The sequence below is a fragment of the Lemur catta genome, chromosome 16, assembly GCF_020740605.2.
Source record: "Lemur catta isolate mLemCat1 chromosome 16, mLemCat1.pri, whole genome shotgun sequence".
Classification (NCBI taxonomy): Eukaryota; Metazoa; Chordata; class Mammalia; order Primates; family Lemuridae; genus Lemur; species Lemur catta.
In genome coordinates this window covers 45,078,941-45,105,992 of record NC_059143.1, presented here as the reverse complement: position 1 = coordinate 45,105,992, position 27,052 = coordinate 45,078,941, and the positions used below count along the sequence as shown (strand labels likewise).

Here is a 27,052-nt window from a genome sequence, read left to right as displayed (position 1 = left end):
CAAGATTAAGTGCCTACTGAAAAAATAAAACATTCTGAAAAAAACAGAACAGAATCTACTCTTCATAACCTGACACATACATTGTCCTCTATACAGTCCAAAAGTACTTGAAACACAAAAACCAGTAAAATGTGATCCATTCCAAGAGAAAACACAATCAACTGGGACCAACTCCCAGATAATACAGATGTTGAAATCACTAGGCTAAGATTTTGTAACAGCTATTATAACTATACTCAGTGAAGTAAAAGCATACATGTACACAATGAATGAAAGGAATGGATAGTATAACAGAAAACTATAGAATATAAAAAATGCCAATAGAAATTCTAGAACTGAAAAATAAATATCTGAAATTAAACATTCATTATATAGTCTAAGAATGGAGAAGACAGAGGAAAGGGTCAGCAACTTTAAAGATGGATTAATAGAAATTATTCAGTCTGATGAACAGGGAGAAGAAAAAATTGAACAGAAAATTATCAGAGCTCCAGGGACCTGTGTGAGACAATAATAAAAGGTCTAACAAATGTAAAACTGAAATCAACAATAGGTGAGGCAAGAGGTGGGGCAGATACAGATCCACAGGGAGAGCCCCACAGAGGGTAAATAAAGAGAACAGAAACTTAGGCACATCATAATCAAATTGCTGAAAGCCAAAAATGAAGAAAAAATATTAAAAGCAGACAAAGCAAAGCAATACATTCATATAGGGAAACAATGATTTGAGTGACTACTGCTTTCTCATTAAAAAACATGAAACTGAAGGCATCCAGATTAGGAAGGAAGAAGCAAAACTATTTCTATTCACAGATGACATGATTTTATATAAGAAACTCTAAAGAATCCACTAAAAATCAACTAGACCTATTAAGCAAGTTTTTCAAGGTTGTAGAATACAAAACCAATACACAAAAATCAATCAGGGTTTTATACATTAGCAATGACCAATCCAAAATTAAAATTAAGAAAAGTTTCATTTCCAATAACATTAAAAAGAAAAAATACTTAAGAACAAATTTAACAAAAAAGTGCAAAAATTATACAGTGAATGACAAAGCATTGTTAAAAGAAATGAAAGATGATCTAAATAAGTGGAAAGACATCCTAAGCTCAAGGATCAGAAGATCCATGTCAGGATAGCAATATTCCACAATTAATCTTTAGATTGAATGCAATCCCTATCAAAATCCAAACTGTCTTTCTCTCTTTTTCTTTGCAGAAATTTAGAACTTGATTCTAAAACTAATGGAAACAAGCAAACAAAACAGTCTCAGAATAGCCAAAATAATCTTGAAAAAGAATAAGGATGAAAGACTGATGCTTAATACAAAGCCACAGTAATCAAGGTAGCACAATACTGGCAAAAGGATATAGATCAATTCAATAGAATTTAGAGTCTAGCAATAAGCCCTTACATTTAGGGTCAGGTGGTTTTTAAAAAAAGTACCAAGACATTTCAACAGAGATAAGAAGTTTTTTCAACAAATTGTGTTGGGACAACTCGATATCTACATGCAAAAAAGGGAAATTAGACCAGACAGCAAAAGTTGGTCATAGACCCAAATGTAACAGTGAAAATCATAAAACTTTTAGTAGGAAAGAAAAGTAGAAGCAAATCTTCATGGCCTTGGATTAGACAATGATTTCTTAGAATACAAAAGAATAAGCCATGTGGTAGGCAGAAAAATGGCCTTTCACAGATGTCCACATCCGAATCCTTAGAATCTATGACTGTTACCTTACATGGCAAATGTGGAAGGAGGAGGAATTCAGGAGGAAACGTGAGCCAAGGAATTCAGGCAGCCTCTAGAACCTGGAAATGGCTTCCCCCTAGAACCTAAAACCCACAGAACTGCCACTGCTTTGCTTTCAGCGCATTTAGCCCAACGTGAGACTCATTTTAGATTTCTGAAGTATAGAACCATAAAGATAATAAATTTGTGTTGCTTTAAGCTACTGCATTTTTGGTAATTTTTTTAACAGTAGCCATAGGAAACTAACACAAATGATAAACAAATGAATTGATAAACTGGGTTTCATCAAAATTGAAACATTTTTTGCTTCAAAAGTCACCATCAAGGTATTGAAAACACAATATACAGAATGGGAGAAATGTCTGCAAATCACATATCTGATAAGGAACCTATCTACAAGATATAAAGAATTCTTACATCTCAATAAAAAAGACAGTACATCTTTAAAATGGGTAAAAAATTTAAACAGACATTTTTCCAAAGAAGATATAGAAATAGCCAATGAGCACAAGGAAAGATTTTCAAAGGGAAATGATACTCATTAAAGGAATGAAAATCAAACCACAGTGGGGTACCACTTCAAACCCACCAGACAGCTATAATCAGAAAGATACGTGTTGCAGAGATAATGGAGAAACTGAAACCCTCACACATTGCTGGTCCAAATGTTAAACAGAACAGCCACTTTGGGAGTTTGGCAGTTCCTCAAAAAGTTAAAATAGATTTACCATGTGGCTGAGCAATTCCATTCCTAGCTATATACCCAAGAGAAATGGAAACATGTTCACACAAAAACTGTTTATAAACGTTAACAGCTTTATTCACAGTGGTGACAAAGTACAAACAAACCAAACGTCCATCAAATGATGAATAGATAAAATGTGGTATATCCATACAATAAAATATTATTCTACTATAGAAAAGGAAGTACTCATACATGGTACATCATAAGTGAACCTTGAAAACATTATGCTAAGAGGCCAGACACAAAAGCCCACAGTGTATGGTTGTATGACCATTTACATCATATGTCTAGAATAAGCAAATCTACAGAAATACAAAGTAGAATATTAGTTGGCAGTAGAGGAGAATGGGTAGTGATTGCTAATAGGTACAGGGTTTCTTCTGGGGTGATGACAATGTTCTGGAATTAGAGAGTGGTGATAGTTCCGGATTTTGTAAATACACTGAAAACTACCAAATTGTACACTTTAAAAGGGTGATTTATGGTAGATGAATTATTTGTCACATTAATAAAAAGACAACACAAGTGTTGGCGAGGGTGTGGAGAAATTGGAACCCTCACATCTAACTAGTGGGGATGTAAAATGGTACAGCCACTTTGGAAAACGGTTTCACAATTCCTTAAAAGGTTACAAAATTATGATAGGATCTAGCAATTCTATTTCTACCCAAGAGAAATGAAAATATACGTCCACACAAAATCTTGTACACGATTGTTTGTAGAAGCATTATTTACACTGGCAAAAGAGTATAAACAACCAATGTTTATCTACTGATAAATGGAGAAATAAAATGTGGTATATATATCAATACAATGGAATGTTATTCAGCAATAAAAAGCACTGAAATACTAATGATATGTGCTATAACAATGGATGAAATGTGCTGTAGCAATGGATGAACCTTGAAAACATTACACTAAGGCAAAGCAGCCAGTCACAAAAAAACACACATTGTATGATTTGCATCTATATAAAATGTACAGAATAGGCAAATCTATAAAGATAGAAAGTCTATCTCTACGGAATCTCTACAGAGATTAGTGGTTTCCTAGGGCTGGCGGATAGGGGGTGAATAGGGTGCCTGTTAATGGGTAAGAGATTTTTGGGGGAGCTATGAATATACTTTCAAAGTAGATTAGGTGATGGTTACACAATTCTGTAAATACACTAAAAACCAATGAACTGTACACTCCAAATGAGTGAATTTGAAGGCATTCAAATTTTATCTTGATAATGCTATTAATTAAAAATGGAACATCTTTACAGTGCAATGAGAGAAAACCGCAACCCAAATTCTGTATCAGAAAAATAACCTTTCAAAATGACAAAAATATAGTATGCCAGAAGATGACCAAGTACTATGCAGAAAAGTCAGGGAAAAAGGGAAATTTAATTTATATAAAAATATCTCAATTCTTATTAGATCCCTGTGATGCAGTTTTGTTTTAAATGGATAAGAAATCCCTATGGGATCATTTAGTACTAGTCATTAAACTTGCTTCTTAGATCCAAGTTCACTATCAGTGACTTTCAGATTCTATGGGAGCCATGGGAAGGCTTCAATCAGAAAACATTTTTTTTTAATTAATTTATTTTTTGAGACAGGGTCTTGCTCTGTCACCCAGACTTGAGTGCAGTGGCACAATCCTAGCTCACTGCAATTTCAAACTCATGGGCTCAAGTGCTCCTCCTGCTTCAGTCTCCTAAGTAGTTAGGATTATGGGCACATGCCACCATGCCTGGCTAATTTTTTAATATTTTGTAGAGATGGGGTCTTGCTACATCCCAGGCTGGTCTTGAACTCCTAGCCTCATCGATCCTCCCTGCCTTGGCCTCCCAAAGTGCTAGGATTACAGGTGTGGAGCCTCCATGCCCCGCCAGAAAACATTTTAAACTGACCCCTAAAAAGCAGATGTCCACTAAGTCAACAAATGGGGGAAAGGCATTCCAGGCAGAGGTAAAGAACAAATAAGTGGGTGAAGAATTCAAAGTATAGACACATTGTGTATGAACAGCACAGTTGTTAATATAATGTATAGACACTACCAAGGTGCAGGCAAATCATGACTGCTGAGGCTAGCTAGGTTGTAAAGGACCAGGAAGGACAATTTATCTGCTTCTATGTTAAATTTTATACATGTAGAACTTTTTAAGGGTGACACATCTAGCTAATGCAAAAAAGGGACAGATTAACGGCTTTGTCAATGCTTTTATGAAACCATTTTACTTTATACTGTACTTAGTGATACTTAGTGATATACCTAAGGGAATGGATTATTTGTGTTCAAAAAGCACAATCCTGACAAATCAATGCAAGTTATAGATTTAAACTCTACACTGGGCTCTCCCAACTCCTTTTAAAACAATTAGTACATGCCAATAATTTAAATGGTTGACTCTTCAAACTGGGCCATGTCATTATCAACGTAACACTTACCTATGTATCCCTATTAGGTGAACTAAGTGAAATTCTACACATATCACTTTTTATATCCAGAGAAGCATTTAATTAACCTTTTATTAAGAAAGAAGTTACCACATTCTAATGTGAAGTATTTTAACTATGAACATTTCTTCAAATACCAGGATGCTTGTTGTGTAACTTAACTTCTTAATAACTCACTTTATAACTCAGAAACTAATAGTTTGGTACTTTCATAATAGTTGGCAAACTAGTAAAACCTCTTCATAAGTTTTATCATGTCTGAGAACTAAATCCATTATGCACAGTGTGACTATAAGATATGCAGATTGATTTTATAAGTATTTCTATTTAATATTTTAGTACTGATGAAAGAATGCACTTTTACTATAGCTAAAAAAATTAGTCTCAAATCCTTGAAAATTACATCACATTTTAAGAACCAAATGCATCAGAAAAATCGACCACCTGCTGCCTGATAAAAGTATTGGTTAATTCAATTTACTATTTATTGAACAACTAGTGTACCAAGTCACTGACAGAAAGGTATAGTAAAGTATCAAAGTATAATTTTTTAAAAGAACATAGATATGTAAGTCCATGTAAACATGTTTGTGCATACTCACACCTGCATTAAATATTTTTGTAAGCATATACAGTAAGTTGTTAATAGTAATTGGCTCTGAGGAGTAGAATGTAAATTTTTCACTATATACTCTTCTCTGTAGAGTTTAAAATTTTTTGTTTGTAATTTTGGTATTTTCTCCCCATAGTTATTAATACATTTAATATATACTTTCATATGGGTACTTCATAATTAAAAAATCATGAAAGTACCCAATTCACAATTAAATGGGGGGGGGGGAATCAGCAGATAGCTTAAAATTACAATTCTTTCAGTAAAGATGACTTATTGAACCACACCTAAAAAATCCTGTCAAGACAAATAAAATAGAAAGAAATACATAACAATATATAAATTCTGGCCAGGTGTGGTGGCTCATGCCTATAATCCCAGCACTTTGGGAGGCCGAGGTAGGAGGATTGCTTGAGGCCAGGAGTTCCAGACTAGCCTGGGCCACAGAGCAAGACTCTGTCTCTACAAAAAACTTTGAAAATTAGCTGGGCTTGGTGGCATGTGCCTATAGTCTTAGCTATGTGGAGGCTGAGGCCAGAGGATTGCTTAAGCCCGTAAATTTGAGGTTACAGTGAGCTATGATTATACCACTGTACTACAGCCCGAGGAACACAGTGAGACTCTGCCTCTCAAAAAAAAAACATGTGTGTACACACGTGCACACACACACATATATCAATAAATGTAAAGATATTACTAATAACAAATTTACCATAAATTATATTTAACCTGAGGTTGTATATAAACGTTTTAATGTTACCCACTTAAGGATCTCAGAGATACATGTCCAAGGAGAACCTATAAAGCTACTCTAAAATATGAAAGCTAAAAGGAATAAGACTAACTATAAATTTTCTATTTTGGAAATAATGAAATTGTATTCAACACTAATGAACAATTTTTTTATGTGAGCAATGTATTTATGAATGCCAGAGTAAAACTATAAAGGTACTCTGCTTCCTACTACTCAAGGTCAATTTTGGAATTATTTGGAATGCCTAGATATAGCAATAACCTTGGTGATAAAGAGAGAAAGGATTTGCAACACTTGAGAACAAACACGGAAACCAGAGGAAAAAGGCTGATTTCTGGATATACCAAGATCTAGACATCTTTCCTAAAATACATATACATAAATAAAAGTGGGAGAGAGCCTTTTACTTCTATTCATTTAAAAACTCATATATGTATTTTCTAATCCTCTAGATTCTTCTCCATTGCTGGGGCTCATTTTTCACTGGCCCCTATTTGCAATATATTTGAGAGCTAGAAGTAACCTGAAAGACACTCCAACCTCCTCATTTTTAGAGGAAAAAACTAAAGCTATGTTTTTATTCAGTTAATATTTACTAACCCATGAGGAGAAGAATAAAGACAAAATTCAACAAAACTTTGTCCTTGCCTTAAATAAGCTTATAAGCCACTGGAATTAAATTATGTACACAGATAACAATAATATAATCACATCACTTAATGATAAAGGTTAAAAAATTAATCTATGAGCAAGCTAGGAATAGTCTGCAGTCCATATCTTTTCTCTATCACAAGATTTCATAACAAGCTAAACTTCAAAGTCAAAAGATTTAAACTTAGGAAGAGATTTAAACACTTAAACTTTATTGATAAAGTATTTACTTGAGTTAAAATTTCTATAATGCCAGATGATTTTGCCATATATAAGGATGTTAGGTAAAGAGCATGATTACTACTAATAATAACAAGAGTAATTATTATTAACATTATTTTTGACCATTTATTCTGTGCCAGATCTTTACATAGATAACCCTATTTAACCTTCATAACAACCTTGTGCAACAAGAGTCATTATCATCTGCATTTTACTGTAAAGGAAACAGCTTATGCACAGTTATGTAAGTAGGGAGTGGTGGAAAAGAAATATGAATTCATGCAATCTGACAGGAAAGCCAGTACTCTAAACTAGTAGTTCTCTTGCATAATATAACATGTAAGAGTATATTAACAGGTTCTGATCTCCTAGATTCCAGGTAAGTTGGATTTGACACTGTAAATGGCCTCAGAAATAGCAGCCTTGACTTAATCTTGTTTAGGCAGATTTAAGGAAATACACTATAAAGAAAAAGGTTAATTTTCACATGGAAATATTCCAAACTTATACATTTATAGGACACTACTACCTAAAGATCATTTCTTTAACATAACTTCAACATTTAGTGAAAGCTTGTATGCTGGCACAATATTAAACATTGTACATTGATAAAAAATTAACATGGTCTCTTCTCTATGCTCATGTTAATTAAACATTTATAAATTGTCTACTTTTGACATTTGTGCCAGGTGTGAAAGAGGACAAAGACATATAAGACATATGAGCTAACATGTTAAAAAAAATCTAGACAGCTAAAACAGTAACACACAAAGATTTCAATAATACCATTAGGGCTAATTAGAAATACATATAAATTCACAAGTCTATATATAATTAATTTCCATAAGTGGAACAGACAAAAAAATACTACAGGTTGAGAGAATTAGAGATCATTATTGGCTGGAGAAGCTTCAAGGAAAGGAAAGCACATAAATAGGACCTTCCTTTAAGAATGCACAGGATATAGAAAAAAGAAAAGAAGGAACACAGGACAGGCATTCCAAGAGAAGGAAAAATAATATGGACAAAAGTACCAGGAACAGGGTTAAGAAAATACAAGGCACATTCAAAGGACCAGGAAACAATGTGAGTAGATCAAAAGTTTTCACATATGGACAGCATGGTTGAAAAGGCAGGAAGAAGCCAAATTAGAGGGAGAACTTTATCATACATACCCATAATTAAATATTTTAGTCAGTTTAATACTTTTACAAATATACTATGCAAAAATAGAAAAAAATTAAAATCCCTAGTTCAAGAAAATTTATAAATTCTCTTTTTCTGTAATATGTAGCTTTTGCTAATTAAAAAAAGGTTTGAAAAAGTTGCTTTGGACGGGAGGAAGCAATTTTATTAATATTTAAAAGGTTTTGGCTGGAGTGACATGAATGAATACCTTTTAAAAATCAAAAGAGTAAGAATGGATGAAGAGATTAAAGCCACAGGATGAGGCCAAAACTGATGGTACACATGTGAGCTAAAGGTCTGAACTGAGGCAGCAACTGATAGATGGTTAGAAATAACAAAAAATTTGATGACATTACCTTGAGCAATTTTATCCACCTACAACAGGATCAGCTGGTTTCAAAAACAATTGAACATAATTTCTGACTGCTGAGGATTTTTGACATAATACTTGAGACAATCTGGAAGAAGGCTACACCCATGATTGAAAATGTATTCTACTCTTCCTTCAGGCTTAGTCAGACTACATGAGTAGACCAGAAACTCTGGGGTAATCTCACAGCAAACCTTCAAGATTGAAAGAGTACAAGCTAATTTGGCTTTGTTAGATTATTTCATGCAGAATAATAAGTGATGACTACATTTGGCTCTCAGGTAAGGTTTAGTCGATCCTGGACTCTGTATAGCTCAGATATCCTACAATTGCATGTAGGATGTGAATATCTTAATTTTGATTTAAGTTTAATGCTGTGCAGCATGGCCACCTTGATGAAATCAACTGATGCTTCAGGCAGATCATTCACCTCTGCCTTAGTGTGGTGCTATGGTTTATCACTTTGAATATTTTTTAAATGATCAATTTTATACTACCTGGCTTGCCTTCTGCATCAAGACTGGCTACTCTGACTGAGTAAGTAAGACATACTCTGAGTTATTAAGATACTTTGCCTGATCATATTTTGAAATGACCTGAGAACTTTTGCTAAAGCAGACATAAAGTAGTTGTGGTGTAATGCAAAGAGCATAGACTCTGAAGTCAGTGATCTGGGTTGGAATCCCAGTCCCACCACCTAAGACATGATATGTGGTAAAATATAAAAGGGCACACATGAAAAGTCCCAGTTTCCATCTCCTAATCAGCAGTCCTCTGCAGGAACAATCATTGTTTAGATTCTTCTGTATGTATCTTTTTAGAAGATGAAAATGAAAATGAAAATACATCATGCAAAATTTGTATAAACATGTTCATGGCAGCTTTATTCATAACAACCTCAAATTGGGAAAAAACACAAATGTCTAACAACAGATGAAGGGCTAAAAACCAAAAGGAATGACCTACTAATATACAAAAAAAGTATGAAATTCAAAAACATGCTGAGCAAAAGAAGCTAGACACACAAAAAATATAAGCTCCATGATTTCCATTTATATGAAATCTTAGAACAGGTAAAACTTATTCGTGGAAGTGGTTCTGAACTAGGGAAATTTTTCTTCCTCCTCCCCAGACAATGCTGGAGACATTTTTGGTTGTCACAATTGGGGTGCCATGGAGTGGAGGTGATTGCTACTGGCATCTAGTGGGTTGAGGCCAGGGATGCTGTTAAACATTCTTTAATATACAGGGCAGTATATTAAAAGAACTATCATGTGTTCTTTTTGCCATGGCAAAGAACTGTCAGGCCCAAAATGTCAACAATGCCCAAATGCAGGTTGAGAAATCCTGTTCTAAGTGATCAGTGGGGATCTAGATGGGAGTAAGGATATTGAGTGCAAAGAGTAAAGAAATTTTGGGGATAATAAAAATATTCCATATTGTAACTGGTAGTGATTAATTTTTCAAAACTCACCAAACTGTACACTTAAAATGTGTGCATTTATTGTATGCAAATTTTATCTCAAAGTTGTCGGTAAAAAGTATAGTGCCTGTCAAATAACATAAAACCATGTTAAACAGTTTATACCAATTTTTGCTTTTTAAAATATATGAATAGAAAATGCAGGAAAGGGAAATACCATTTAAGACAGGAAAAGTAAATACCACTGCTGGGACTATGGATAATTTTGATGTTTTTCCCCTTATTTTCTTGCTTTGTATTAACTAAAAATACAAAAACTTTCATACACTCATACACACACACACACACACACACACACACACACACACACACACACACACACACACATTTCCTGGTAATGTGATTCAGGTAACTAGAAAAAAAGGAAAAATGCTTAAAGCAATAAACCAGTTTACAAGGGAGCCTTCTGGAGTTCTGTAATAGCCAGTAAACTAGAAACTCTAGGTATTTTATAGATAACCGACACCAACAGGGGAGCCAGGAGCAAGTACAACACCAACCAAAGGTTGGAGGCTGGCAGAAAGAACTCACTGCAGGATCCTTTTGCTTCCACCACAAAAGACACCCCCCACCCCAAAACTCTAGCTCCCTAAAACGTCCCTATACTCAGTACCCACCCAGAAATGCCCCTCTGCCCCACAGTAACTTCTTATAATCCCAATAGCCCTGCTGGAATGTGACACATCTCTCTCCAGTACTTAAATGAGGGTAAGAGAAAAGCACAGGTGCACATGAATATTTAATTGTGATTTTTGGTCACAGGACTTAAGTTATTTTAGGAAACTAAAAAATGTGTAATGCAAAGGCATTTAGAAGTACATTTTTACTCTAAAACAATGCTAAATTATTTAATGAGTCTAAATTATAATTCTTTCAATAAAAAGCTTATAAGGGTAAATTTTTACTATAAACAGTAATATAAAGTCATAATAAGGCAGGCTGAAAATGTAAGGAAATTCTTTAAAATTAAATGAATAAAGTTATGAAGGAGTAACTCATTTCATTGTAATTAACACGGTTGAAAGTATAAGCAGATACAATTCAGTTATGTTCAACAATAGGCCAGGGATTATGCAAAGTTGAGGAATTTATTGTAAAGATGTCTCTGAAGAACTGACTATGGAGAAAAGTTATATTGTCAACAAAGCAAATACAAAAGGGCTAAAGGCTATGATGGCAGTTTGAAAGTAGTACAAGGGGCCGGGCGCGGTGGCTCACGCCTGTAATCCTAGCACTCTGGGAGGCCGAGGCGGGCGGATTGTTTGAGCTCAGGAGTTCGAGACCAGCCTGAGCAAGAGCGAGACCCCGTCTCTACTAAAATAAAAAAAAATAGAAAGAAATTATATGGACAGCTAAAAATATGTAGAGAAAAAATTAGCCGGGCATGGTGGCACATGCCTGTAGTCCCAGCTACTCAGGAGGCTGAGGCAGAAGGATCGCTTGAGCCCAGGAGTTTGAGGTTGCTGTGAGCTAGGCTGACGCTGCAGCACTCACTCTAGCCGGGGCAACAGAATAAGACTCTGTCTCAAAAAAAACAAAACAAAACAAAACAAAAAAAAAACAAGTAGTACAAGGAAAGAAACAAGCAATTACCTAAGTTGGGAGAGTGTGGAAAGCAGTTACACATGTGATACTTGAGCTAGAGCTTGTCAGGTGAAAATCTGATAGTTTGATAATTTAGAATTCTGTTTTTAAAAAGCCATAACCATCACAAACAACTTTGTGACACTGCTCTTTGTCACATTTTATAAGTATTACAGGTCAGCAATGAGAAAATCTCTTACATACTGAGTAGGGAATTTGTACCTATTAAGAAAATACCATATCCAAGAGGGAAATGTGCTTATGATTTACCTTGATAGAAAATGCACTCTTTGCACTTCACTTCATCTAAGTTTGGCAATTTAAGTCTCTGACACCATTCAAAAGTAAAGACACACACACACACACACACACACACAATTCAATTAGGCTACAGTAATAAAACTCTACATTAACATGTTAATACAGAATTAACATATGAGGCCAAATTCTAGATGGCTTCATGTAGCACACAAAAACATCTCATACATGAGTAAGGGAAAATAAGATATCTCCCAAAGGGAGGACACTGGGAATCCTATATACAGTACATTCTTGATAGCAAGTTTTCAAGCCATAAGAAACGCTTATTAATAAATATATGATGAATGGGGTAAGCGATTATTCTATGCTGCTAAAAATGATTATAACGAGATAAAAAAGTAAACTATCTTATGCAGAGAAAAAAGCCAGTAAGGTAGTAGGACAATGACATAGACTGCAGTCAGAACCTGCCTACACTGCTCCTTGGATTTCCCGTAATTTTGAATACTACTTAAATCAAGGCATTGAAAATGAATTACATCGACATTATTTAAACAGAACAAATTTTATGTAGTAGAAAACCCAATTTTGGGGTGAGAAAGTCGTCCCCAAAACAAACGGTCTTCAGTGCATCTGACTTTGCGGAGAGAGAAGCATTTCCTATTCTCTCTCGACTTTGAGTCTCAGAATTACTACGGGCAGTTTAAGAAACACTATTTCCTGGTAGTGTGATTCAGGTAATTGGAGAAAAAGGAAAAATGCTTAAAGCAATAAACCAGTTTACAAGGGAGCCTTCTGGAGTTCGGTAATAGACAGTAAACTAGAAACTCTAGGTATTTTATAGATAACCGACACCAACAGGGGAGCCAGGAACAAGCGCAACCCCAGCCAAGGGTTGGAGGCGGGCAGAGAGAAGTCACTGCGGGATCCTTTTGCCTCCACCGCAAAAGACACCCCGCACCCTCAAACTCTCGCTCCCTAAAGCGTCCCTATACTCAGTACCCACCCGGAAATACCCCTCTGCCCCACAGTAACTCCTTACAATCCCAACAACCCTGCGGGAATGTGACAGGCTGCGTCCACTTACTGAGCTGTCCCCCGCCCGACGCTGTACTCGGTTCCCGACCTCCAACGCCTCCAATGCCGGCTGCTCCAGGGACGCCTGGTGCCCCGATCCCTGGCGGGGTCCCACTCTGCCTCTCGAAGTTGCCTGGATTGGAGAAGTAGTCGCGCAGCCGAGGCAACTCGCGGCCGCTCTCTAATAGCTCCGTGTGCAGCTCCAAGGCGGTCAGCAAGTATTGATCGCGCAACAGCTGAGCCGCGATCGCATCAATTGACAATCGGGCAGGGGTCTCCCCGGTGCTCCCCAGGGCCACCGCACCAGCCGACGTCTCCCCGGGGATCCCTGGCCGAGCGCCGCTTCCCAAGGCCACAGGATCCTGTGGCGATAGCGAGCCTGCAGAGCCAGGATCTAGGCCACCCCCGGCACTCAGACGAAGTACTGCCCGCCGCTCCTCTGTCGCCGCTACCTCGTCCTCGTCCTCGTCCGAATCGCTGAGGAACGGATTCACGCCGCCGCCACCACTGCCACTACCTCCAGGCGCCATCGCCGCCATCTTATCCTGTCAGGAGTGTGGGCGCCTCCCTGACTGGCTCTGACAGGCCGCAGCCTGATTCCCTCCTAAGCCTCAGTGGACACAGCGCACCTCCACAGCCTGGGCCTGACCACGTCCCGCCTTCCCCCCCCCCAGAGATCAGGCGTAGGCTCGGAGGCAGGAGGTCGGGATGCAGCAGCACCTGCCGCCTCAGCCGCTGCTGCACCAGCAGCCGGGCTCTGCAGGCGTCTTCCTGGTCACCACTCTCGCGAGAATTGGTGCGTGCCCGGCCCATCTCCCCGCCTCAGCCCCGCCCCTGCCCACCTCAGCCCCGCCCATTCTCTGTTCCAGATAGCAGAGACGGAAGGCCGCGCTCTCCGCTCAAACGCAAAACCCCGCCCACAATTCCTCCATTATTGGCCAGAGGAGGAGGGCGGGGATTGGAGTTATGGGGGACTGGCCCCAGAATTATCGCGAGAGTAGCTGCGGCCGGAGAGATGTCAGGGGCGTTCCGTGGTTGAGAGGTAGTTGTGGTGGTGGGTTAGGGACATCCTTCCTGGCTGTCGTTTCAGGGGAACACAGGAACCCTGCTCAAGAGCTTTAATGGCATTGGGTCCTGCCTTCGCGCTGAGGAGGACTCGTTACCGAGATCAGGCCTGACCCGGAGAAGCCCCAGGTAAAGTTCAGGGACCGGTGCGCTGAGGTGCGGCGGCACGGGAACTATGGCCTCTCGCCCGCGGACGCCCTGCTCCCTCAGAGCGCTTCACTTTTTCTCACGGCTGCCAGTGGGTGACATTTGCTCCGCGCGTGTAGCAAGTGCCCAGTGCAGTAGTTAGAATGTGACTTCTCCTTCCCTTCCCTGCCGTGTGCTTGCTCACTTCGGGGCCTAGCTGCAGCACCGACTTCTTGCAGCTCAGCGCGTCCTCCCGCCCCGGAGTTAATTGTGTAAAAGGGTAAGGGTGGGAGACGGGGACGCTAAACGGAAAATGAAACAGAGGTTTGGATTTACCTGGATCTGTGAACACCTTCGATTTGGACAACACACTATTAGGTGCTCAATAAACACTTAGGATTTACACAACAGGGACCCTTGAAAACGTCAAATGCTGACCCACCAATAGAAAAATAGTAAACTTAAGCCTAGAAAGTTTTAATATCCTGGCCGAATCAACTGCACTAGTAAGTATTCAAAGGAGTTGACGTCATTTCTCCTGTGTACAAAACTAATTCTTTTACCACTATGCCTTGCAACCTGACTCGTTCATTTAGATTCGAGGTTTGATTGTGGAACTTAACTATTTTAAAGTTGGGTTTCCTTTATTAGGTGTTAGCACATAAAATAAGTATACTCCTAAGTTTAGAAGATCAACATTTATCTTTTATGTCATTCCTTGATTACACTCTGAGGTGGTAAAGGGAATATTTTGCAGTCAATACTATTAGACTGCTCTTCTCCATAGCTTCTATAATATTTTCTTCACACGCAAATTGCCACTTTTGCAGCTTTTAGATTTCTTTTTTTACTGTACGGCTCCCAATAGGCAGCAGTAATTATGACTATTAGGTAAGTGACATATTACATTGAAGCAGTAAAGTATCTCTTTTAACTCTGTGGAAAAATTAAAATAGAGCATTCTTATATATCCTTAGCTCAGGTTATTGGTTTCCATGTAAAGGTATGCCAACGGTTAAGTGTAGGCTTTAATTTCAGCTTACCCAGGCTCAGTAAACTAAAATTTTCATTTGAATGAAACTTTGAGTTTTTAAATTTTGTTTTTGCTGCAGAATTTTTTTTCAAAATAGTGTCAGTACTATAATTTTAAAGTACTTTCCAAGGTACATTAGCTCCTGATGTTTTAATGGTCAATGTTTTTCTGTGCCATATATTAAAGAAAAACATGAAAAAAAAATCCCCAATATTAGGAAAATAGTATCAGAATGACCAATACTATATGCTGTTGCATATTTCGTAGCAAAAGGGATTGCTGATCCTTATGTAATTCAGTTTTCCAGAGAAATTAAAAATGGAACTAATTTCTGGAATAGAGAAATGAATGGCATGGGAAAGACATGATTAGAAGTGGACTGTTTGTGCACTTTGGGTTCCTGGAGAGGATTGTGCTTATCAGAAAAGCCTACATTCAAATTCCAATTCTACCAGTTACTTATTGTGAGACCTTGAAAAAATTACCTAACTTCTCTCAGCCTGACTTGCATTCATCTGTCAAAGGTGATTTTGACAAAGGTGTCACAGAATTGTGTCCCAGTCCCTGGTACTTGGTACATAGTGACTGTTGTTACTCTGATCAGTTATTGATTAAAGAAATATTACTATATATTGAGAATATTTGACAGGTTTTAAAAAATAAAACAAATATCAACTGTTTTAGCAACTGTTTTAGCAAAGCCTGAAAAAGCAATTGAGTCAGTAGAGCTGAAAGGCAGTATCTTTACTTTAGGGTCTGAGTTCTAAAATGCAAGTTTAAAATAGATTTAAAATGTTTCCTCACAGAGTTGTAAGAAATTGGATGTAGAAGTTCTTCCATGACTGACTTCGTATATAAATCTGTAGTTTCCTTCTACTTTCTATCCTATAACCATGGAGTGTGTGTGTGATCTTGTAAGCCCATAACAAATCAACTTTCCAGTCTTCCCAGTAGGTACTTTTCTTTTCCACAATACATAGAGGTTTGGTATCAATTAAAAATGTGTAAGAAGTAGCACACTCTAGAATATTAATAATTGCTGATCTCTACTTATCATAATTTATTATTAATAGTTTTGGGAAATTTCCTTTCTACTTAGAAAGATTTTCATTAATCTAGGCCTTTTTAGCTGATGTTTCATCTGAATAATAAAGATAGTCTTTAAAGTTTTTACCTTAATAATGAAAATGTAAAAGAAGGCTTTTCTTCCAAGCGTGTCACTCATTTTAGTATTTAAAAAATTACTTTTGGCTTTATTAGTCTTAAAATAATCATAAGTAACATTGAAGCTTTAGTAATATCTAATGTTTTATTGTTTTTCAGTGTGTAGTAAAGGTTCCACAGGTATAAGCTAGATAACTTTTTTGTTGCATGGATAAATTTTTTAAAAATTTTGATAGTTATGCATGTATTTTGGAGGTTTCCAAGCAATTCAACTATGGCAAACAAACTTTTCTTTTTCAATAAATCTGAATAAAATGTGATTCTCTTTAAAGAGAAATATTAAGTAATGATTGATACACATGTATTTGGCAATAGTAAAATAAGTAGTTTGTGAATGTTGATTTGAAATCACTGCAATTTTATGTATAGTAAGTTACTTTAGCATAAAAAGTGGTTTTTTGTTTGTTTGTTTTTAAATATTTTCAATCTTTACAGGTCTTGTTCCGGAGAAACAAAACGAGTAGCAAGGCAGCCTCTAGTGGCTGTAGTACATATTGCATTTACCTGTGAAATGATAATCCTAAATAATTTACTTACATGTTAAGTTTCAAAGTGTGTAGGACTGTGATTGGTGCTGAAGATGCCCTGTCCTGCTGTCACAGAATTATGGTGAAGTGTCAGAGACAGACATTAATCCAAATAGTCAAAGATGTAGCTATGTAATTACAAACCAAAGTAAAAGTTTTGGCTTCTGACTTAGCCTGTATATTCCCTGAGGAAGTAAAGCTTGAAAGGAGATGTTAGGAGACGATAGGGTAAAAGAGGGGCAGGATAGGTTGGAAGTGCATTCTTTGGAAAGGAATTGTACCTATGAAGGTCCTACAGCAATGACAAGCATGGGATACTTGAAATAAAAGAAGCAAGGTGAGATACCTAAAGCAAGGGGGAGTTCTGTGAGGTTAGGAAAGGAGGGAGAGACTAGCCCATGCAAGGCCTTGTCAGTCACGTGAAAGATTTTAGTGTTGATTAGGATGGAGAGAGATGTTCGGATTTGCATTTTGAAAAAAGCAAAACAAAAGAGTAATACTGTGACTACACAGCAAGAAAAGTGTGAGAGAGAGGTTAGAGTGATATGGGGAGACCTATTTGTGCATTGCAATTGAATGATAAAGATATGTGAGGATCCTTTTTGATAGCATGGTCGGACAACCATCTGAAGAGGGGACATTTAAACTGGGTCTTGGAGATACAAACATACTTCAGAGATATTGCAGCTTCAAATCCAGACCACCACAATAAAGCAAGCCAATGAATTTTTGGGTTTCCCAGTGAATATAAAAGTTACGTTTATACTATACTACGGCCTATTAAGAGTGTACAATAGCATTGTTTAAAAAAACAATGCACAAACCTTAATTTAAAAATACTTTGTTGCTAGAAAATGCTAATGATCATCTAAGCATTGTAAGATGAAAAAGTTCTGGAGATCGGTTGCGCAACAGTGTGAGCATAGTTAACACTACTGAACTTAGTATATTTAAAAATAGCTAAAATGGTAAATGTTATATGAATTTTATAACAATTTTAAAAAGCCCCTCAGATGGAAAGTCTTATGTTCCAGGAACCTCCTTAGTCCTGGGCGAAGTGAGACAATTAGTAGCCTTACAGAGACCTTGCACTTTTGAATGTAAATATATTTGTTCCTTAAAAGCTAGCTGTTTTTGAACAGATGATGGTAAACCTGGTGGGTAAATTTAGAATATAAATACTTGTGCATTTATTCTCCATCATATTCTATGAGGTAATTTTAAGTAATCACCCCTCCCCCAAATGCTCTTAAAACAAAATTGTTTGAAAGCAACTGTATTTGTTGAAGCTCATGTATACTAGAAAGCAAGCAAACATTAACTCTGAGAATGTTGCCTTAGATCGCAAAATAGCATTTACTCAGTAAGGAATTTTTATACTTTGTGGAATATCTTTGATATTTAGTTGACTCTTGGTTCTCTCAGAAGATAAATGGCCTGTAATTTGACTTTTTGCTCTATTATAAATATATTTTTTATGATCTGTTTGACTTTGATAAGTGTTTTTTGTAATGTTTCATTTGTTTTTGCAGGGTATTTTTGCATTCTTTCTTTCCTTGATGTGATTCTTCACTCCAGGAAGAATAAGATGTGTCTGTAATTAAAATTGCTTCGTCTGTGGTGTTTTTCAGCCCAGAGTCACTATATGTAACTAATGCAGTTACATTACAAGTAAGACAAGTTACAGTACTTTTTTTTTTTTTTCCTTAATCTACAGAGATTCACCAACAAAAGCAAATTACAGACTGGCTTGAAAAGTACTCCTATGTTCACTTTGATCTTGGCAGTTTAATGGCAGACAGTGTTAAAGTATTATTTGAATGTTTCGCATTGCCTAGGTTTTCTTCTTTAAGTATTTGTAAGCACATCAGATTTGTGACTATGTCTTCTTGCTGTTCTCTGTAGTACCCCAGCACACAATTATATACCTAGTATGTGCGTAGAACATTTTTATTGAATGGATAATGTTCCCATAATGAGTACAAATTTTCTGAAGCACAGATGAACTTTAACTTGCTTCATATGATTCAACCAAGTGGATAGTATGTATGTTTCTTGCTCAGTTTGGTGATAGTCAAGACAGACAGCAGACCCCTGAGCTGATTACTAAAGTAAAAAAAATAAAAAATCAACTCACAGACATTTAAATAATTAGAAGTAATTTAAATAATTTAAAATTTCAAGAATAGCAGATTAACATGGGTTATATTTTCTGTTTCATATAGGATTTGATTTGACTGAACCCTAACTCTTTTTAGGACTGATTTAATTCTTTGTTCTTTGGTTCTATGTTAATTTTTATAAGCTTAATATATGCATGAATTTATTATAATAGTTATTTGACCTAAGTACTTATTATACTTGAACTTTTTCTTTTTGCTAGGGTGTACTTCATCACATATTTCATTTCATATTATCTCTCATTATTAAATAATGCTTATTGTTACCACAGTAAATGAAAATGAGTTATATAACATTTAAAAATTTATGTTCAGTCTACATGTAGTCATCAAAATATGTGAAAATACATATGATTGCATTAAGATTTACCCCAGTTTAATTTTATTCTCTTTTTCAGTTTTTCTGGAAGATTAATTAGTTGCACTGGACATGCTGCTGTTCTTTACTTTGGGACTGCTAGTACATTTTGTGTTCTTCGCCTCCATCTTTGACATTTATTTTACATCTCCTTTGGTTCATGGAATGACTCCTCACTTTACACCATTGCCTCCTCCGGCAAGAAGATTAGTGCTCTTTGTTGCTGATGGCCTCCGAGCAGATGCATTGTATGAATTAGATGAAAATGGAAACTCTAGAGCACCATTTATTAGGTAAGACATGTCAACAGATACAGAGACGTCTCTTACAAATGTTATCCTGAGCTTAAGTAAACAGCAAAATATCTTACTGTTTATCTCACAGGGGGCACCGGGGTGATGATGAGAAAGAGAGTAGGGTGCTTATACATTTGCCTTTCTCTTTTTTTTTTAATTTCAAAATTTAAGGGGGTAAAAATGTTTTTGTTACATGTATACCTTGTGTAATGCTTAAGTCAGGGCTTCTTGTGTGCCCATCACCTGAATAGTGTTCGTTGTAACCTATGTGTAGGTTTTTACCCCTCAACCCCTTCCACCTTCCCCACTTCTTGGATTCCACTGGCCTTTACATTCTCTTTGTGCCTGTGTGTGCCCATCATCTAGCTCCCAATTATTAGAGAGTACATGTGGTGTTTGTTTTTCCATTCCTGAGATACTTCACATAAGATGAAGAGACATTATTTCATTCCTTTTTATGGTGGCTCATAGAAATGCATAATATACTAAAGGATAAAAATAAATAAATGAGCAACTCAGGTCAACAGGGAAATATTAGTGGGAAAATAAGATCAAACTAGGGTTAAGTACAGTACATAAAAATGTGTAACATAAATTCCTATGAATAATTAAAATATTTGAGTGAATTTCCTAGTTGCCAAAGAAAAGAGAGAAATAAAATTCAATTTAAAATTACTGGTTGTGAAGGAAAACTTGAGCTTTTCTGGTAGCACTTTTGGTCTTAGTAAAGGAAATGCTGTGGGCCAAGGGCTCAAACAGTTAATATATTTTGTCTTGTATGTCATTATACATTTACAATTTCAGGAATCTTATACCTTGTTCTAAACTTGTTTTTGAAAGGTTTAATTTTTAGAAAATATGATATAAACTAACAATTTTAAATAGAAATATCCAAATTTCTTTGTTACCACTTCCCTTTCAAGTCCAGTTTTCATTATATAACTCAAGAAGTTAAAGAATATTTCTTCCTTAACATCTGGTCCAATGGTTTTCAAACCATTTTCTTATTATGTATATATTTTATCAAAATTGCTTCTATTATAAGGTAAATCAATATTAATAGAAAATATACCAATACTTATGAATATTTTTCTTCAGAATATATTGAGAGTCAAGTGTTTATCTTAAAAAATGTTATTTATGCATTCACTGTTTTATAACTTGTTGCTTTGCTGGCCTTTTACCTGTAATGGTATCACTGGTGGTTTGCCTTATTCCCCAAATTTTGCAAATCACTGTTACCAGTTAAATAATGTTGATACATTTTAGCAAAAGAAACTTTTTGCCTGTCTTAATATCAAATTTAGGAATTTATCTCCAAATTAGGAGGGTAACCATTTCTCCTCTCCTTAATATTTTAAGAAATTTTCAACTATACAAACACACACACACATGCGCCTGCACACACACATGGTTGTGCACATGTGCATACCCCTAGTTTTAATTATTTTTTTTTTAACAATTTGAAAGCAAGGGATTATGACACTTTACCCCTAACCACTTGAGCATGTATCTCTTAAGAACAAGGACTGTCTCTCATACAACCACAATACTATCATCACACCTAAAATTTAACATTAATATAATAATATTGTATGTGTATCAGTTATCTCTATGTAACAAACCATCTCAATACTTTGTGGCTTAAAACAACAATGGTCTATTTTGTCTCATGATTTTGTGCAGTAGGTGAGTGGTTCTTCGTTGGTCTCACCTGGGCTCATTCATGCTACTGCTTTCAGCTGGTGGGGGCTTGTACTGGGCTCAGCTAGGATTTGAAAGATTCCTTTCCTTCTTCAGTTGCGGCTCACTTTTTTGGTTTTGATTCCTTTTGTAATAATCTTATTTTTTCTTAAAGCCTTATGAGAGTATTTAACCATAGTCTATGCTAATTATTTGCCTTAAATATCTTTTAGGAATATCATAATGCATGAAGGCAGCTGGGGGATATCTCATACACGTGTGCCAACAGAATCTCGGCCAGGTCACGTAGCCCTGATAGCAGGGTTTTATGAAGATGTCAGTGCAGTTGCCAAAGGTATTGTCTATTTAGACAATTTTATTAGATGAAAAATTTGTCATATAAATAGTGCTTCTTTACTACTGAATCATATCATAAAGTGAAAAGTATGTTTTGAGATACTTTTGACAAGTGTTTTAGTGTGCTTTACTCACATGAACACACACTGGTATTGATTCCAGAATTAAGCTTTAGCCTTTCATCATCCCATGCTATTGAAAGAGTATGGTTGGATGGATCCATGCTTTTCCTAGATGTCACTCTCAAAGTTCAAAAGTGATTCTACATTCTAGAAAGAAGTAAATTATCTATTGTTAGTTTTTAAAAAATATTGATGTGATACATGTAACATAAAATCTATTAATAGTTTTGCATTTGTCTTCTGACTAATATCTTTGTTCTTGGCTTATTTCACCATGTAAATACTACTATTGTTATTGCTTGCTTTCTTCCTCAATAACCTGAAGGATGGAAGGAAAATCCTGTAGAATTTGATTCTCTTTTTAATGAAAGCAAGTACACGTGGAGTTGGGGAAGCCCAGATATCTTGCCTATGTTTGCCAAAGGTAAGAGTCATTGATTATATTTCCTTAGATAGTAAATAGGTGATAAATCAATATGGTAGTGTTTTATATATTATTATATTTATTGATTTTGAGACACATATTTTTACCTTTTTTTAACATCTCTGAAATAGGAATGTGTATTACATTGATAGACATGAGTTTAATTGGCAGTTTTTTCCTCAGTTGTACTTGAAATATTGGCATATCATATAGTTAGATATTTTTGATTCAATGAAATGGTATAAGGCTCTACCACTTAACAGCTTTATAATCTTGGGAAAGTTAAATAACCTCTCTGAGCTTCAGTTTTCCTTTTTGTAAATGTAATAATAATTATTTCATAGTTTTGTTTTTAGAATTAAATTAGATAATTCACGTGAAACATTTACCATAGTGCTTATCACATAAGTTCATTATAATAATGATGTTCAATGTTAAAATTTATATTTATAATTCCTATTTTAATATATTGAATATGCTATGTATTTTGGCATTTATATATATGACATTAATATATGATGTTTAATATATTGAATGTGGCATTTGGATTTGTTGTGTTTATGTGCATGATTCTGCAGGTATTAGGACATCTCTTGATTAGAAATTTATATATATTATTATTTTTTAAATCAGTTGGGTGTATTTCATGTTATTAAATGCTTTTTGGTGGGAGGAGAATGATTGATCATTTCACTAATGGAAAGATTTTGTAACATTATACTTAGCCGCAGGTGTAATTATAATAATTAGAACCATTGAAGATTATTATGTGTTCAGAAAGCAAAATATATAATTAGAATTTTATATATAATGCTCATAGAACATTATTATACTGGGCAGGCCCCAAAACCTCAAACTGCTTTCTGTTATATATTCCCTCTTTGGAAAGCCTTTTGGCTTTCTGAGGGGCTGGTGTGTTGAGGATGGATTAAGTTACTATGGCTTGCCAAACTAACCTTCCTATTTCTGGCTGCAATTCATGGAACAGGACCAATGCCTGAATTGAAGACAGTGTAATAGGAATGTTCCATTTCTCATGGTAACCAACAAGCCCACTCAGATCTTTTTATTTGGGATGTGAGAAGTAGTAGAATGGCTGAGCAGTGGAATAAAGTCATCAGAGCTGAATTGATGTTATAGAGATTGTCATTACTATATCTCTTCCTTATTACCTACAAGAGGCTATCCAACCCAGGAATTCACTAAGTGGATTAGATTTTTAATAAAATCTTGCAAATATGTAAGATTGATATATTCGTTGACCCCTTCAAACTATTTGACAATAAGCAATATTTATTTTTTTATATTGAGAAAAATATGCAGAGTCTATGAATAAGAGAAGTAACATACTGGAATTTTCTTATTACTTTAGGAAGGTTTATATATCACGTATCTTCATCTACTTTATTTGTTTATTATTTTTTATTTAGAAATGGCCCCTTCTGAATTCATCTGTTTTAGATTGTAACATCTTAAGAGGCACACATTTTTTTCTAATAGTTTAATCCTTTTTTTTTTTTTTTTTTTGAGACAGAGTGTCGCTTTATTGCCCTGGCTAGAGTGAGTGCGGTGGCATCAGCCTAGCTCACAGCAACCTCAAACTCCTGGGCTTAAGTGATCCTACTGCCTCAGCCTCCTGAGTAGCTGGGACTACAGGCATGCGCCACCACGCCCGGCTAATTTTTTCTATATATATTTTTAGTTGTCCAGATAATTTCTTTCTATTTGTAGTAGAGATGGGGTCTCACTCTTGCCCAGGCTGGTCTCGAACTCCTGACCTTGAGGGATCCACCCGCCTCGGCCTCCCAGAGTGCTAGGATTACAGGCGTGAGCCACCACGCCTGGCCTAATAGTTTAATCCTTAAAAGGAGACAAACTTTGGTGTTTATTTTTGTTTTATTGCTTATTAGAATTGTGACTTTGGCAAGTTAATTAAACTTACATGTAATGTATCTGTAAAATTAAGATTGTTATTGTGAGGACAAAAAGCAATAGAATATATTAAAGTACATAGTATGGTCCATGTCACATAAAATAAATAAATGTTAATTATTCCTCCCACCTTTCACTTCCTTGTCATAACACACAGTGCTTTGTGAAAAATTCTGGTTGCTTACAAAAATCTTTAAATGGCTATATTTTGTGATAGTTTAAAAAAGATTTATAAAAAATTTATGTTTCCCAAATTTCCTTTTCAGGTGCCAGTGGAGACCACGTTTATACACATAGTTATGATGCAAAAAAAGAGGATTTTGGTGCCCATGATGCAACAAAACTGGATAGTTGGGTTTTTGATAATGTTAAGGTGCGTGCTATTGAATGGTTAATGTAAAAAACGCATATTTTTACCTGAAGTACTGGGAACTGATTTCTTAGTAAATGTATCTTAAGTTTTTTCTGTTTGGATGATCTTGAAAGTTCTGTATTATAGCCCACTATTTTAAAAAGACTGAATTATAAGAAATTATGTAGTCTAGAATAAATTAATAGAAGTTTTAAAAAAATAATTAAAAAAATAACCTTTTAGAATTCTGTGTTTCTGATAGTAAATGTAGCACTAGATTAGGATTTAGGAAACCTACATTCCATTTCTAGTTTGGTGAATCATCATAGGTAAATTTTGATCTATCATTGACTATAGAACCAGTCTCCTGCAGTAGTAGACTATGTGAAATGTGCGAAAGCCTGCTGAAAAATGCTGTTCAAATGTAATATTAATACATTTATAATAACAAAGTAGATAATGTTTTAAAAAATTTTGTCCTTTAAAGAAAAATTAGATAAGCAGATTAGAAAAGGAAAAACACGTTATAGTCATTATAATAGGCTAAGCTATGCCGTTCATTAGGTTGGTGTATTAAATCCATTTTTGACTTCAGGTATTTTCAATATAATATCAAGATATATCAAGAATATAGATAGGATAGAATATCTTATATTCTAAGATATAACTTAGAATGGGTTATTGGAACATAACCTCATCGTAAGTCAAGGAGCATCTGTAATTCAGTACTGTTAAGTATATTCACAATGTTGTGCAACCAATCTCTAGAACTTTTTCAACTTGCAAAACTGAAACCCTGTATACATTAAACAATAACTCCTCATTCTCCCTCCCCACAACCCTTGGCAACCACCATTCTACTTTCTGTTCCTATGCATTTGACTACTTTAGGTACCTCATATCATGATAAGTGGAATCATACATTATTTGTCTTTTTTGTGACTGGCTTATCTCACTTAGTATAATATCCTCAAAGATTCATGCATGTTGAATCTATTCACTTTTTAAAAATGCAGTTCTTGCATCATCTCTTTCATTAGGTCTTTGACTTTCCTTTGCTTTACCCTACTTTCAGTTCGACTTAAATAACCCTCCTCTATATTTCCTTAATACTTCATTATGCTGTGCTATAATTGATGCATTGGCATATTCTCCTTCAAACCTATATATATCCTGTTGGCAGAGATACTGACTTTTTCACATTGTTAATTCTAAACTCCTGTCAAGGAATTGTTTGGTACATAGGTATATGTATCAACTTTGATTAAGTTCAGCTCTGTGCAATAGAAAAAAAATATGGCTTAAAAGTTTGTTTCTATCTTAGCAAAGATAATGCCAGAATAGACAACCAGGGACTGATGCAGTTCTGGATGCTATAGTGGTTCTACAATGTCAAGACCCAGTCTCCTAAAGTTCTCCTCTATCCTCGGAGCATGAGATTTATTTTCAAGGTTATCTCATGATCCAAGATAATGCTAGATTTCCAGCCATCATTTCAGTGTTTTAAGCCAACAGTATGTGGAATCAAAAAGGACCTTCTCTCTTACTGAATTACATTTATTTCAAAGAGCCTTAGGTCCACATAGCTTTTTGATTGAAATGTTTGACTTAAAGCTCATTGGCTACAACCATAAAGGCATGTCTAGCTTCAAGAAAGGATGGGAAATGTGTAGGTTTTGAGTATTGCCATGTCCCATAAGATCAAAGGTTTTTGCTAAGGGAAAAGAGAAGAATGCATTTAGCAGTCTCCGATGATACATAAGAAATATTAGTTGGGTACAGAAATGAATGAGTTGTTTGAAAGCAAAGAGACTGTGAAAAAGTGGGAGCTGGTAGGCATAAGTATACTGAGCATTAGAGGAAAAGAAACTAGGAGTATATTTCACCTCTTATATCCAGAAGATCATCTTTTAAAAATGAGAATCTAACAATGAGAGATTGATCTCTGCAAGATTAGTATTTTATAGCTTCCTAGATTGTATGTCCATATATGAAAAAATAGCACTTTTTACATAGCAGAATTTTTTTTTTTTTTTTTTTGAGACACAGTCTCACTTTGTTGCCTGGGCTAGAGTGAGTGCCGTGGCGTCAGCCTAGCTCACAGCAACCTCAAACTCCTGGACTTAAGCGATCCTACTGCCTCAGCCTCCCGAGTAGCTGGGACTACAGGCATGTGCCACCATGCCCGGCTAATTTTTTCTATATATATTTTTAGTTGTCC

General features: G+C 35.7%; 2 protein-coding genes across 5 annotated transcripts in view; one reads left to right on the top strand and one right to left on the bottom strand.

Moving 5' to 3' along the window:
- Nucleotides 1–13,952, bottom strand: part of RELCH (RAB11 binding and LisH domain, coiled-coil and HEAT repeat containing) — a 103,051-nt gene extending 89,099 nt beyond the window's left edge. For all 4 annotated transcript variants that reach the window (XM_045528065.1, XM_045528064.1, XM_045528066.1 and 1 more), the window contains exon 1: nucleotides 13,163–13,952. In XM_045528065.1, coding sequence (XP_045384021.1) covers nucleotides 13,163–13,691 — 529 coding nt within the window. In that variant the 5' untranslated portion in view covers nucleotides 13,692–13,952. The remainder of the gene's footprint in view (nucleotides 1–13,162) is intronic.
- A 125-nt stretch (nucleotides 13,953–14,077) lies between these two features.
- PIGN (phosphatidylinositol glycan anchor biosynthesis class N) overlaps nucleotides 14,078–27,052 on the top strand; it is an 88,459-nt gene continuing 75,484 nt past the window's right edge. The window contains exons 1-6 of the mRNA XM_045527386.1: nucleotides 14,078–14,346; nucleotides 18,660–18,798; nucleotides 19,706–19,958; nucleotides 21,878–21,999; nucleotides 22,449–22,547; nucleotides 24,746–24,852. Of these exons, the coding sequence (XP_045383342.1) occupies nucleotides 19,738–19,958; nucleotides 21,878–21,999; nucleotides 22,449–22,547; nucleotides 24,746–24,852 (549 nt within the window). The 5' untranslated portion in view covers nucleotides 14,078–14,346; nucleotides 18,660–18,798; nucleotides 19,706–19,737. The remainder of the gene's footprint in view (nucleotides 14,347–18,659; nucleotides 18,799–19,705; nucleotides 19,959–21,877; nucleotides 22,000–22,448; nucleotides 22,548–24,745; nucleotides 24,853–27,052) is intronic.